The sequence below is a fragment of the Euwallacea fornicatus genome, chromosome 10 (genome assembly GCF_040115645.1).
Source record: "Euwallacea fornicatus isolate EFF26 chromosome 10, ASM4011564v1, whole genome shotgun sequence".
NCBI classification, from domain to species: domain Eukaryota; kingdom Metazoa; phylum Arthropoda; class Insecta; order Coleoptera; family Curculionidae; genus Euwallacea; species Euwallacea fornicatus.
In genome coordinates this window covers 3,911,657-3,926,649 of record NC_089550.1, presented here as the reverse complement: position 1 = coordinate 3,926,649, position 14,993 = coordinate 3,911,657, and the positions used below count along the sequence as shown (strand labels likewise).

The window sequence follows — 14,993 nt, the reverse complement described above, 5'->3', positions numbered from 1 at the left end:
TTGGTAAAAAAAATAATATTTTGATAGGAAACTAGACCCTCATATATAACGACACAAATATGTAGTTAACAGATGGTATTTGCATATCAGAAGGACGTGAAGACTAGAGACGTATTTAATTTTGCTGGGTAAAACCGATAAATCGACAATAAACTGTATTTATTTAAACCTATCGAGGATTCTAAAGTATGTGACAAGAATAGTAATAGTACATTTCTGTTATTAAGTATTCGATCATCACACATGTCATGGCGCATGGAAATGCATTGAAACGATATTAATCATTATTCACTTTATTTTATCTTAATACAAGTTACGTATAATTACGATAAGTCCTCCTCTTGTCATCCCAATAATGAAATCAATGACTTTTGCATATTGTTGTAACATAAATCCCCATAGTCGAGTAAGGTATTTTTGCAACACGTAGTGTTAACAGTGATTTTCACTTTGGCACCATTTGCCATCTGAGCCGGCATTATATTAGTTCATTATTGTATGGCCTATAAAGAATATTTATTTTACCGACAAGCGAACCATTCCATTCCATTGATCTATCAGGTGGTTCGACGTGGTTGATATGGTGTGGAGATGATGAATGAAACGTTATTACATTTTGAGTTGTGTTTTGTAGATATTGATCAGGAAATTCATTGAAATTATATGAGGAGAATATCTGCATTGATTGATCAGATTCTCACACTTTCATTCAAAAGAAACTATTCTAGGTGCCAAATTACACGTACGTAGTTTCCGCGGCGTATTTCACGCGGCGATATTTTTGTTTAGTTTAATTCATCAATACATAAAGTTTCTTTCCGCTGAGTACACCTATAGAAAACTAACATACAGTGTGATTTTTTTCATACTTAGTGAAGGGATCTTCGAAACGAAAAGAGATGGAGAGTTGGTTAAATGGGGAAAGTTTTGTAGTTTTGTAAGCTGGGTATAAAGACATATTTCAAGTTTCAAAAAAAGTCATGGCTTATTAGATATTTACGAAAAACCAAAATAAGTCAAAAAACTACAACATTTATGGTCCCTTTTATTATCGATGATATAAAAATTTGTAAATTCGAAAGCCGTAGGTAATTCTTCTGCAAATGCGATAAAATACATTTTTTTAATGGTCGTATCTGAAATATGATACAAACTTACATTATTTTAAATGGAATCCATATTAAAAAATGGGCCTCTAAGAATATTTTTCCCTTTTTTAATGATATAAAACTTGATATACCTATTTTCGATAGCATCAAATTTAGAAAATACCAACAGCGTTTTCCTCCCACTCGTCTATAAGAAATAACATGGTAATCCCTACGAACGACTATGGTTACATTTTTTTTTTATAAAAGAGAAATGTACTGTTTGACCTACTGAGGTTTGTTTTCGTTAAAACTTATCAGCGTGCATCTTGGAAACGATTCATTTCAGAAGATGTTTATTTAACATTTTCATCTTAGAACAATCCCAAAAATCAGGTCCTTAAATATCGGTGCACCCTTAAGCATCACCATGTATGCCGATATTTCACTGGAGAAACAGCTAACGGACTAAAACAAGAAAATAAAGGACGCCAAAATGAAATATGCCGGAAAATTGAAAAACTACGCACAAGAGCTAAAATCCATAAAATCCCTCCCAGAAAGTAGCTGCGGGAACTTGGGATCGACTACTTCCCAGACGGTTACTACAGAAATGCTAGACTTTCTAGAAAAATATCGTTTTCCACGCAGTTTGATTCGAAATGGGAACTGGGCAGAGCTTCCTTAGGGCTAGCCAAAATGATTTTGTGATGCAGACAGGGAATAGAAGATTGACTGAATCTGCATCTGGTCTTTCAATCTCACTAAGTTTTCCAAAGGTCACCCTGTTGGAAATTTAATGACTTCTTGTTTGAAATCATTGTTTGCTATGATAGTTAATAACGAATAAATTATATGTGGTAAATTCGATCGTATTCAAACATCCTCTTCCCGAATCACACCTTTGAAGTCATGCAGTGCAAATAATCATTGCTAAAACTGCATATATAGATACATATGAAAAATCAAACGTTTATGTAATAGTTCTAGACTATCTAGTAATTATGTTATATGTATGAGGATAATAGAATTTATCAGGGTTTCCAAAATATCTCAGAAACTCTATCAGAAACAATTTAACAAAAAGCAAAACTCTTACATCTAGCCATTTCTATTCGAACAAGACTTTTTTTTAATAACTAAAAAATATAAATGATTAATTTTGCAATACAAGTTAGAATTGTTCTTGTATCAAATGTCATATTTTTGCAATTGGCTTAACATTAAATAAAATCCATGTTCACCAATCGATACATACCATCGACAAACATACACAGAGTACGGTTCTATACTATTTCAAAAGAAAGTGAAATTCGCAGATAATTTATCAAAAAGTCTAGATAAACTCAAACAAAACCGAACAACGGTACCAGGCGATCGTAGGTGGTCCAGCGCATATCGTACCCACTCGGATGGCGGTACCCAAATGAAGAACCAAGCGCCAGCCGCACAATTGGGGAAGCGACAATGTGATGATGCATCCGAATATAAAAGGGATTTTACTCTTCAGTTCTTTTAGTTAGCTTTTAGATTCACTATTATTAAAATCCGAACCTACTGGTGAGACACACTTTAGGTAGGTATTAGAACATGGCATAACACATATTATGGACGATTAATTGATTGTGAAGTGCCAAAAATCGGTGCCGAATTTTTTTTCTGGGATTATTTTCAGTGATTGATGATCGTTTACAGATGTACTGTAAGTACTTTTAATTTTTTTTGTGTCTTTACATGGTATTTAAAAAAAATAGGATATTTGTTAAATGGGAGGCAATTTTTTGAATATTACTCTATTTAACAACTTACAACTTTTTAATAAAATATATATTTTTTAAATCGATAAATTCATAAAATTTCGTAAATATTTTGTTTACGGTTTATTGCGACGTAAATACGAAGTTGTCTTTCTCTTGACTTTTTCTTTGAAGCTCAGTAATTTTTCCTCAAATCTATTTTATGTTTTTTTTCTGGTTTGAGGTGAACAAACCTCTCACTTAATGATTTAAAGCAATAATGTGTTATATTTATAGCAATTTATATTATATGCACTATATAATATATAAATTATGTAATTTGGATTCATAAAAATAATGTAATTTATTTAGAAGATGACAGATAAGAATATTATCACTCTTCTCAGGTTTTTATGATGTTCTGACCTATAATTTTCGATACATATATATACATATAATTTCTTATCAGGGAAGGCGATTAACGCCCCAACTCCATGAAGATTTCTTATATCAAAACCTGCTTTCGACCGATGGTGTAGCCCCATGGCCAAAAATTAATCAATAAATTTCTCCTTATTTATTTTCATGAAAAGAAAAAAATCTTTTACTTATTTTAAATATTTTTTTAATTAAAATGATCAAAACTTTTTTAATGACTAGCCCATGTAGCACATAAAAGTACTTTTAAACAAATTACTAAACAACATATTACGCCACTCTATTTGAAGCTATAACTAATTTATCAATAATCTTAAAAGTGATTAGCACCATCCTAAGTAATTAAATAAGGATTATTAATAAACACTAGTCCGACATCGAAGCCACTTATACAACAGGCAATTATTTTTCAATAAAATTTGTTTAAAACATTGTTATTTTTTATAATGTTTACTGGAACGTACCAAAGAGGTAGAGACAGGTACTACACTGCTTTGTATTCAATTTGTTTAAACACTTTCATGCCCAGGTATGGTAATTAAAGCTTAATTCTTATTGTTACACCGCTGATTTTCCCAGGCCATTTACATGAATGCCTCGTTGCCTCGTTTCACACACCAAAAGTTAAGGCTACAAATTTTATAATTCTTTAAGGAGCTTTCTTGGATAGTAAAAAATAAAAAATAATTACAAAATCGATACAAAAAAACGTAAAACAAACATTTTATCATTTCTTATTACAACCTCTTAAAAAATGAGTCAACATGCTGCGTTGATTTTTTTGGCGAAACACAATTTTCCGTATATAAATTCCTTTTTTATTAATTTTTTTCATTTTTGACTGCAAATTTTGGCAGAGCAGAATCAGCTTCCGATTTTATTGCTGTTAAAATACTAAATTTCGTACTTGCGGGTTAAAGAATGTAGGATAAGATTAATTCAATCTTAAACAGCACATAATACATATATTTACTCACACAGTATTGTCTTCAATGAGAGCATCTTTAAGCTTTCATTTTTCATCCAAACAAGCAACCATAACTCCAGTACTGCCACGTAAATTATAATGTAAGTACCTCCAAATTGTCTTATTACATGAGAACGTATTACATGGCATTGTTGGTATGCTAGAATAGGTGTCTATGCTGAACAATAATGATTATGTGTTCCTAAGCAAATTAATAATCCGCATCTAGGAGGTCTTAGGATCACTATCAAATACACTATCGCTGCTTTGACTTAAAGCATAATTCAGATTTGAATCTAAAGTATTTGCGGTTACTTCATCATAGGGTTTACACACCGAGAGTATTATGTGGTAATGGTAGGTTCAAAGAAGACAAAAGTGTTAATGGTAACATCATAAAAATGGATTTCAATTGCAGATCTATTTCAAAATACGATAGAAGAACGAATTTATAAAGTAATTTGGTAGTAAACCTTATCTTTCACGATCTTGTTTGTGCAAGAAAGGTTACAAGATTAGATTTCGTTTGCATTTTAAGACCGACCAAGGTGTTTTGAAGAGCAATAATTGTATCTTGATGATCATGACCATTTAGACAATTAATTCATTACCGTATTCAAATTTAAGACAATGGGTGTTTAAGCAAACACATTTGAATATAATTCAATGAATAAATTTATCCAAGAATGGGGCGGAATTTGGAAGAGATATTATTGAACATGTCTTTCTGTTTACGGGTAATTACTAAGTTAGGTAATTTCAAAATGTGCCATTATTCAAATAATCATACCTAAAGCCTTCAAGATGTTGCATGCAAAAGCCTTTTTTTTGGTCAAGTTCAGTTTTAACGAGCAGAAATCACTCATAGTCGGTAAAGAATCTCTTCAAATTTCATAGGTACTTACTTTAAAAATTATATTTGATATTTAAATATAACCTTTCATCAACCAAATTAATTCGTGTACACTATTATTGTTTTTTTTTAGATAAAATTACCAAATTTATGTTCAGACATGTCTTGTATTTTCGAAATTTAGTATTAATTATATTTTTTAATGTTCATTTATTTACTTTATACATATTTGGTAATTTCCACGATCTCCAGCTCATTTACTTGCCTTTTAGTATATTTAAAATCTTTGTTGACGTTGTTGATATTTTAAAAGTTGATTAAAACATTTCCAGGCAAGTTGATAAATGACCGAATTCTAGAGCGATTTTTTGTATAGAAATTGGTTTCTGACCAATCGCGTGATCGAATCGAAGGTGGTTCATCAGTCGGTTCGCCTCGGTTTGTAAAAATTACTTAATTTCTTTGTTGTAAGGCCTTCATAGTGGCTCAATTGTAATAACTCATTATCAGACCAGTATTGATTTCTCGCTATTTTCGAACGGTAATAAAATGTTGGAACCAATCTGCTATAACTTAAATTAATACAAAGCTTCAATGAAATTGCATATTGAGTAATCTTTCTGATATATCTATGAAGATGTTTATTTTTCGCAAACCAACAATCAACGAATTGAAAGTAATTGCATGTCACAATCCATATAACATTTCTGAGGCAAATATTGCAAGCATCCGTATCTAATTGACCATCTTAAACTTAAACGGTCAAATACTCAATTTTTTTAAAACTCTTAACAAATGATTCGACTGCTTTGACGTAATAATGGAATGACTGGCTTGGGAAACTGAAAATAATGGAATTAAGGCTAAGTTTGAGTGAAAGTGTTAAAGAAGAGAGTTTAGGAGATACGGTGTTAAATGCTAATAAGACAGAGAATTTTTAAGCTTGATTATTTGACCTAAAAGAAAGATGAGGTTTCTTGGTTCTACACTATATCATTATAATCATTCGTGACTATAAGCAATGATCTTCACATTGTTTTTGAAAATGAAAAAAATTTATTTATCTGATGACTTTGGAATAAATTTGCAAAAATTTAGAGAATATATGGAAGTAAGGAGCGAGGTTAATGCCACAGTTATAGAAACAATTTGGTCCTATATTTAGCCCTTTCTTGGATTTGAATGTTCTTTAAATGCCACTTGTCTTAAGAACAATGAACTTATATTTCTACACAACTAACTAGTAATTAGATAAATGATCATTAACTTTCTATACTTTTTATTCGGAACACAAAAGCGTCCTTCATTATAAAGCTTCGTGAAGCCTCCTGCAGTTTTTCGGCTAACAAATTTAGTTTCTTCATTATAATACACGCTTTGGGATGCTCAACCATTTTGATTGAACCATTCGTAATATTGGCAAGAAAGTCTGTGGTATAGAGTTCCGATGATGGCGACATCGATACAGGAGAAATTTTAGTCGTGAGTCACAATTTTCTTGCGCTCTTTTGTGGTGATTATTTTATTACCTATTGGAACATCTTCGGTTCGTATTTTTATGGGCTGTTTTGCAAATGTTAGATTTCAAAAGAAAGACATTTGAGTCGCTCATGAAATCGTTCTGTTTCGGCTTTTGACCTATACGAATAATGGAAGATTTTGACTCATAGCGAAACCGAGACCGCACCTAAAGAAATTAGAAGAGCGACAGATTTTTTTCCATTCTTCTACTTCTGAGTAGGAGGAATTTACTTGAAATCTTGGTATCCGAAAAAGCTATACGCCGAACTAGCAATGGCGGCACATATAAAACCAATGCCATATAATAAACACACCATGTGCGTGTATTGCTAGTTGCCTAACCTTTAAACATTATATAATACCACCTTTTGCCGGCTTTTCTTTTACTTCCCTTCACCCATACATATGTATGTATGATGAATAGAAGCAAAAAATTGTACATACATAGATTTTGCGATTTTCCGTACGTGCAATTTTGAAATTCCACGAGAGATTGAAATCTTGAGATTCTTGGAATTCCAGAAGTACACAGATACATGAACCTAGGTTTGGTTTTTTGTCTCTGCGTTCTTTTCGTTATATGAGATTATACAATGTTTTTAAGTGAACCAAAGCACGATTCAATTTATTGAGAGGTTTTCTAAATGTAGATACACACGAAACTGTAAGATTGACAAGCATTCATGATCAATAATTTTATGCAATCATATTTAAATGCTTTACGAAAATTTTAGAAATTAAAAAAATCTATTGCTGGAATAAATTATGCCTCATATACGAAGGCCACCAATCTGATACTAGAAATAACATAAAGCAGCCCATCATGTACGAACAATTAAATAACATTGGAGCCCATTTGCGATACCATCTTTATATTAATTTATATTCAAAAGAGGAGCCGTTTATCTTATGCAATATGGAATTTTATCGTTCCTGATCCATAGCAAGAAATTAGTTGTTGCATTTTAAACGAGGTTAAGATGTATTAACACATTTAGTCCTTAATAAGTAAATGTATTTTGCAATTCTGCAATTTTTGCACTTATTCTATCTCACTTCTGTAGGCATACTTCAGAGAAGCAGCAGGAATCAAAGAAAGGTTCAAAATATAAACTTTTATTAAGGATTTTGAAGAAATGTCGATACGTAGATAGGTCAGTTAAAATCGACGAAGCCATACTAATAAAGAAAAGAAAAGTTATGTGTGGTTTGAATATATTAGCCCTGTTGAAAACGCTTCTGAATATCAAGTTTAGCTCGCTGCTCTAGCTACCTTTATTAGACATTTCATTGGTTTTGGGCATCTATGTTCAATTTATTGATTAAGAAACTGCAATATATGATGAAGCAAAATTTACTAGTGAAACTCTTAATAAGATGAATAATAGAAGCCTAGATCCTGTAGGAAGAAAGCAATAAAAATGAAAACTAAATAACGAAAACTGGTAAATTTTCTATCTACGTGAAACCAACAATTATCAATTTGAATAAGGCACATGAAAATAAAGATGGAATTAAAAACAGCGTTTAGTCAAAAAAGAATTGTAATATTGAATTAACTGAATCTGACAATGAAATTTCATCTGATCATATGAACGGGATAAGAGACACATTAAGATGTCGTAATTTTCACAGTTAAATAGGAACATTCAACATATTCCGTTTGTTTCCGTGAAATCTGGCTGGGATCACCTAATAGATAATCCACCAGTTTCAACACATTCACGTTATTCCACCAGACAACGCGGTACTGTTAAAATGCCAACACTTAACGAATCCCAGATATTAAAACAATTTCCGAGTTATTATTAACTTTTGCGTATTCTTATGAAAACGTTTTAATCCGTGAGATAGACACAAAATTGTTCGCAATCGAGTAATATAATCTCATCTCGGAGTATTCCAAAAGCATTTCTCATTGCAAAATTCACCACTTTTATTATGTTTTTAATAACTTCCATTTTGTTGCCCGGATCTTAATCAGATCTTGAAGGGGAAATAGTGTGGGAAGAAGCATTCGTACAGGTTTTTGTTAATTTATTTAATCTGGGGTACTAACAAAGTTAATTAAAGAAAGTGCTGTTTATAGATCGTAAAACTACCCGGTTAATTAAGGAAAATAATGTTTATCGACAGTAAAATGCCAGATTGCAATTTTCGAGTTTATGTGGAAAAATTTAAGAGAAATTACGGTTTGGGTTTAGAATAATTAACAATGAATTTTCGCACTTTTTGAGCTGTCGCCGGGAGGCGAGGATGCAAGCCCGCAAATGTTACGATCTGCGTCTTGAGAAGCGCAAGTCAAAGTAGTAACATGACCATCCGCCATAAACCGTTATTTTATCAGAGTTTTGCATATACCCTTTTTGAGACACTTAATCAGCTCCACTGATGCTGACCGAAGCCGCTGGCTCGTTTCTGGCTTTCTCTCATCATTGCGTCTTTTCCTCGATATTCTTTCAACTTCTAATAACTTCTAATCATTCTTTAATACCAATAAAGCTTACCTCTAATTGGAGATGATGTTCGTTAATTCTTTCGAACGAAACAATAGTTTTCAGACTACGCCCTTACGGCTGTCCGAACGTGATTATCCAATCCTTAATTAGTGTACCGGCCATTTTGTATATTCTCAAATTTTGGGGGTATCCTCGAAATACATCTTGTGTCTTTGCAACCAGAATCCCATCATTTTTAACCCTGCGATAAGGACATACATTGTAGCTGTACGACGAACCTAAACACTACATTGTGGCCCTGCTAGAAGGATCAAAAACATTACTGGTAATTTATAAGCGGACGTGCCACAATGGCTGCCATTACGTTCGAATGTTCTTTGACCGATTGAATTTTTGCCTTTATCGAAAGGTCAAGAGAATGTGAGCTCTTGTCTCTGGTTTCGCCCCAAAACGTCTTTTTAATATTACCTCGAAAATCCATATCATTGTTACTCTTATCCAAATTAGGTGTTATACAATGCTTCTCACTTAGATAATTTTTACAGTAAATACGCAGTATAGTGCAAATTTTTATTTAATATACTGAACAAAGTGTGCAAGTGAATTGATTAGCACCTTTCTAGTGGTATTCTCGAGCGAAAAAGTCATTCTTACGGTTAACCCGCACACAAATATTAGATACAAAATTAATTTTCTACTTTCCTTTTTTAAGCACATAGCACTTTCAAGAGTCTTCAAGCGTTATTAACAGCCGGTGTGGTACTGTCATTACATGATTTATTATGTAACTAGAGGATTCCCAGAGATTAATGGTTGTTTGAATAATCAGAGAAAACAGCCTTAGACCGTTTTTAAAATCATTCAAAAAGGCAAGAGACTTGACACTTACATTGCATCACAATCCCTATCATCAATTTTTCCACCGTGCGTCTGAATTAATGTTGTTCTTAAGTACTTTGACCTCCTACACGCCATCATTGACACAATACCGGCTCCTTTAATGGAGAAATGGTAAATAAACAAATTTCTCCTATTAATTATTGCTTTGTCTATTACAAACCCTTTGAAAGCACGAAAAGTAGGTGATTATAATATAAAAATTCCACCTTCTTTTCATGTTCATTGAAGACGAACAAGCGACAAATTTGTAAGTAAAAGTGCATAAGTTCACGATGCACCATCACCAGTACCAGGTGCGTGATGTAACACATATTTTAACGTGTCAGATAAGAATGATTCCTGTCAGATGGTTTTCAAATCGCCATTTATCGTTACTGAAATGGCTGCACTGAGTAGAATAAAACTGCGAAGGTTCCAATTGGTAGTGAGAAATTAAGGCACAAAACGAGTTGAAATGAAAATTGCATTTGGCATTATTAATCGTTACATCGGTGTCGGTTTAGAATGTTATAGATTTAAGTTTTGGGGGCGAGGAGAAGAAACTGATATAGAATGGTCTAAAGGAGAATTGTCAGTCGGGTTTGATGAAGCTTCAGTAATCTTTATTCAGCATTATACGTTTTTTTCAAGTTCCGAATGCACCATCGCAAGTACCAGGTGTGTGATGTAACATACATATATCTTTACGTGTCAAACAACAATGATTCCTGGCGGATGGTACTCAAATCGAAATTTATGGTCAATGGAAATGACCGCACTAAGCAGATGAAAGTGCAAAATTAGTTTGGTTCTAGCGGGTGATGAGAAATGAATGTACAAGAATGATTGGAGAGAAAATGCGTTTAATATTATTAACCATTACATCAATGCCGGTTTAGAGTATAGTAAGTGTGAGTTCTATGGATGAGGAGATGTGATGGGATGGTTTTTGGGTTGGAAGAAAAATCATTGATTGTTTCGGTATGACGATGTTTCAGTAATCTTCAGTCACCAGACATGAAATATTTTCTCAATAGTAAGTCAAAGAGAAGTATTCTTATTTTAGAGAGGTACTGATAGTATTATCACACAATATCTTATCTCCAATCTTAATCTTTGAATTTCATAGGTATTCGTTACTAATATTTTCCAAAATCTCCGTGATAAGAGGCCAGTTGGGGGCATTCATTGCTCAGTAGCCCAAACCAGCTTTAGCTTTTTCCCGATATAAAATTTAGAATAAATTATTAATTGAACCGTTATGGAGAGATATTTTATGCAAGATATTATTAACTCTGTCTTCATTTCAGGTATGAGAATCCTCATCTTTCTTGTCACCATTCTGGTGGCATGTGCCATAGAAACTCTCAGCTACACTAGAACTGACAGAAGAGTATCTTCTATAGGTATGCCCTTCCATGTTTAAATCAACAGCAATTGATTCAAATTTTGAAATTTAGACAAAAGGCAGGCAGCAAATGCAGACCAAATGGTTCAAAACATCCTGAATTGGTTACAGGACGTCTACGTTCAAAACAGCAGAAGCGGTAAGTACTTCTAATCTCAATGTTGGAATTCGATCATAATGGTTTTAAATGTTGAAAACGAGCACAGAACCGTTACCCTCGGTAAAAATCAAGGACTTGCCTCTTATTTGGAATAGCCGCTAATTACCGTTTAGTTATTTAAATAAAAACAAGAGGATGCCAGTGTTAACAATATGGTCAATAACTGATGATACCCATTGATGCGAAAACCGACACTTTTGCACGTCCATATAATATGATGAAATTTACAGATATCAAGTTATTCAATAGTAGAAAACAATAAATCCGTAGCTATATTTTTAACACATCATTTTATTCCTTCAAAGCAAAAGCCACAAATCACATAAAACAGGTCTTAATTAGCAATGCATTTTTCACCAAGTAGTTTAATTAACTGCTGCTTATCCATTTTAGACAATGATACGTGAACAAGGTATGTGAATTTAGCACGTCATTATAACATGTAGAAGAAAATATAAAAGACAATGCGTTTATTTTCGGATTTTGCGAAACAAAGATTATTAGATAACAAGTCGTTAATGACATCTCTTGTGGATGATTAAAGCTGTATTGTTGAGTAAACTTCAGTAGCGGAGCTTTAATTGTTTCAAATATTGTAGTTCGACAAGGTACTCTTCGAGAATACCTTCCACCTTCCAACACAGAGAAGCCACGTCCGTTTAGACCTGGATATCCTCCAGCGGGGTATAGTCCAGAGCCGGCCTTCCCACTACCCACCAACCCCGCCACTGGGGGAATAACAGCCCCTGAAGGTTATCATCATGAGGAGCAGACTTCTGACGTCTTAATTCCTCCTGAAATTGGTTCTGGACGAGGTCCGAATGGATATGCTAAAGTTGATACTGTGCAGCCCAGTTTTACTTTACCTACAACTGGTATATGCATAGCTATCACCACATTTCCAGTATTTTATATCAATTTTTAAGGTGGCGCAAGCTCACAAGCTACTGGGCCTACTACTGCCGTATATCCTTCAACATATCCTCAGGAGCATACAGGGTATCCCACAGTGCCTTCAACTATTGCCGCTGAAAGCCAACCAGGTACGCTCCCAACTCGCCCAGAAACTAGTCCCATTCTGACCTCTACATTGGGTACCGGGTATCCCGATAGCACCCCAGGGGTACCTTTTACTAGTCATAGTGCAATTTCTACCTCAGCTCCTGAGCAAACTCAGCCTAGCTATCCTCCTTATACTTCACCACCTCAAGGTTTGTATAAGTATAGAAAGTTTTTTCTAAATGAAGAATTAATCAAATTATTTTCTCTAAACTTCCCTTTAGACAAATAATTAAATATTCGCCTAACTTTCTTGTCTGCACACTTTTATAGGCACTCAAACACCTATTGCATCTGAAGGCACCACCCCTACAACTCAAGCTGAGCAAGCTTCCACTATTTTGAACCACGAAACTTCTGCCCTCAGTAAGCCACCTTTCAACGTTCAAAATCCCCACTAACTTGAAGTCTTAATTATAGGTACAACCCTTCCACCCTCTTCTCAAGCCTCTATAGAAGGAGCCGCACCTTCAACTCTACCTCCTTCAACTACTTTAGCTCCTAGTGTTTCTAGTGCTCCCGCTGAAACCACTACTGGAAGCACTCCTACTGAACCTGAAGCTACTACTATTAGTCCCGAATCTAATACTATTCCAGGCCCGGCAAAAGCTGCTTCTGGCACTGTTGCAGAAGATGATTCACAACATCCTCCTCATATTCATGCAATCGATGTGCAGTGTAGCAAGGAATCAATGACTATCAATTTGGAGTTTAATAGAGTTTTCGATGGAATCATCTACTCCAAAGGGCACTATGGAACTCCAGAGTGCAGATACGTCCAAGAGAACTCTGGACAAATTAAATACACCTTCACCGTGAGCTTAGATAAATGCGGTACAGAGTTCGTTAACGCTTTTGACACTCAGAATAAGTCCTATCTGGAAAACGTGCTGGTTCTCCAAAATGAAGCAGGTATCCAGGAGGTTTGGGACACTATAAGATCAGTAAGGTGTCTGTGGGAAGGCAACATTAAGGACACATTGAGCGTTGCATTCAGCATTGGGATGTTGACTCAGGAAATTATCACCTTCAGCGGAGATACTGCAATGGCAAGACTTGATGTTGTGCTTGGACGAGGGCCTTTTGGAGAACCTGCAAATGGTTTAGTGAAGATCGGAGAGCAAATGACTTTGGTAGTTGCAGTAACTGGTGATCCAGGTTTTGATTTACAAGTAAAGGACTGTAGAGCTATTGATTCTGAGGGAAAAAACTCACTAGTGCTCACAGACGAGGAGGGATGTATTCTGAAACCGAAATTATTTGGTTCTTTCCAGAAAACTAGAGAAACTGGCAGTACTGGAGCTTCTATCATTGCTTATGCGTACTTCAATGCCTTTAAATTCCCAGATCAAATGGATTTGATGATTGAGTGCAATATCGAGCTTTGCAAGACCGACTGCGATATTTGCTCGAAAGAGGGTCAACAAGTAGAACCAGCTAAGAGGAGGCGTAGAAGGGACGCCGAGGGATTCAATTCAACTGTAAAGGGCGATTGGGTCACTATGGGGAAACTGGTGAGGGTCATTTTACCTGAGGATTTGAACCATCAAACTGCGCTAGAAGTGAGCACTAAGGATCACATTTGCATGGCCACGCAGAGCTTTGTGTTCTCAACTGCGATTTTAGTCACTCTTCTTGTAATAACCAGTTTTACAAGTTTGTGTTTATGGATAAACATGAACAAAAGGGAAAAGGTGTATTTGAAGTATTAATTATGTTATCCATTAAAGGGATTATTTGTGGAGATATTTTAATGAGGGTTAGGGAATTTTTACGATTAGGCATATTCAAAATATTTTTTAATTTCTTTATTCCCTAACTTGGGCAAAAATTTTAATGCAAAGTAACATGTGCTCCCAAACAAATCATTGCCAATAACCTGCCAGAGCCCTTAAGTTCCGTATTTGTCATAGTTACCAATGTTACCATTTTTATTATTTATTGTATACAAATTTATAATAATAAGAAGAAGAAGTAATTACAATATATTAAACAAACCTCTACTAAGATTATAAGTAGGTAGACGTTTATTTAGATATATACTTAGGATGATGAAAATTTATTTTTTTTTAATTTAATGGAAAATCTTGGACATGTCTTACTTATTAAGAAAAATACTCTCTTATTTGCATTCACCATATATTTGTTTGCAAGGAAGGCAAAAGTGTAAATAAATGATTTTTACTATATTCTGAGTGAATATGATGTAAAATTCATATTACCTTCACAAGTAGCTACGTACTAGGGCGGAAATACAGTATATTTGGCCTTTAGTAATATACTTATTTATTAATAAGTAAGTAAAGTTTACTAAGAGCTAAGCAGAAGTTAACATTAATTAAATAATATTTAATTTGCAATGCTACTTTTTCAAAGAAATACTCTGTTGACGTCACTACATGGAGCTTTTTTTTATAACCTCTCG

At 34.1% G+C, this 14,993-nt stretch overlaps 1 protein-coding gene across 3 annotated transcripts; it reads left to right on the top strand.

Annotated features, from left to right (window-relative positions):
- Positions 1-2,572: 2,572 nt before the first annotated feature.
- Positions 2,573-14,757, top strand: LOC136341663 (uncharacterized). Of its 3 annotated transcripts, none has more exons than XM_066286870.1 (7): positions 2,573-2,664; positions 11,252-11,347; positions 11,402-11,488; positions 12,109-12,384; positions 12,436-12,720; positions 12,842-12,934; positions 12,989-14,757. In XM_066286870.1, the coding sequence occupies exons 2-7, from the start codon at positions 11,254-11,256 to the stop codon at positions 14,278-14,280; spliced, it is 2,127 nt and encodes a 708-aa protein (XP_066142967.1). In that variant the 5' UTR covers positions 2,573-2,664; positions 11,252-11,253; the 3' UTR covers positions 14,281-14,757. The 3 variants fall into 3 exon arrangements, with proteins under 3 accessions (XP_066142967.1, XP_066142966.1, XP_066142964.1); XM_066286869.1 differs by lacking the exon at positions 2,573-2,664 and adding an exon at positions 2,687-2,790; XM_066286867.1 differs by lacking the exon at positions 2,573-2,664 and adding an exon at positions 10,837-10,977.
- Positions 14,758-14,993: the final 236 nt, after the last annotated feature.

Bases quoted from the DNA above. Each gene is read 5' to 3' on its own strand.
- LOC136341663 (XM_066286867.1), top strand. The intron at 12,721-12,841 runs GTTTGTATAAGT...ACACTTTTATAG, and splicing joins TTATACTTCACCACCTCAAG to GCACTCAAACACCTATTGCA. The intron at 12,935-12,988 runs GTAAGCCACCTT...TCTTAATTATAG, and splicing joins CCACGAAACTTCTGCCCTCA to GTACAACCCTTCCACCCTCT.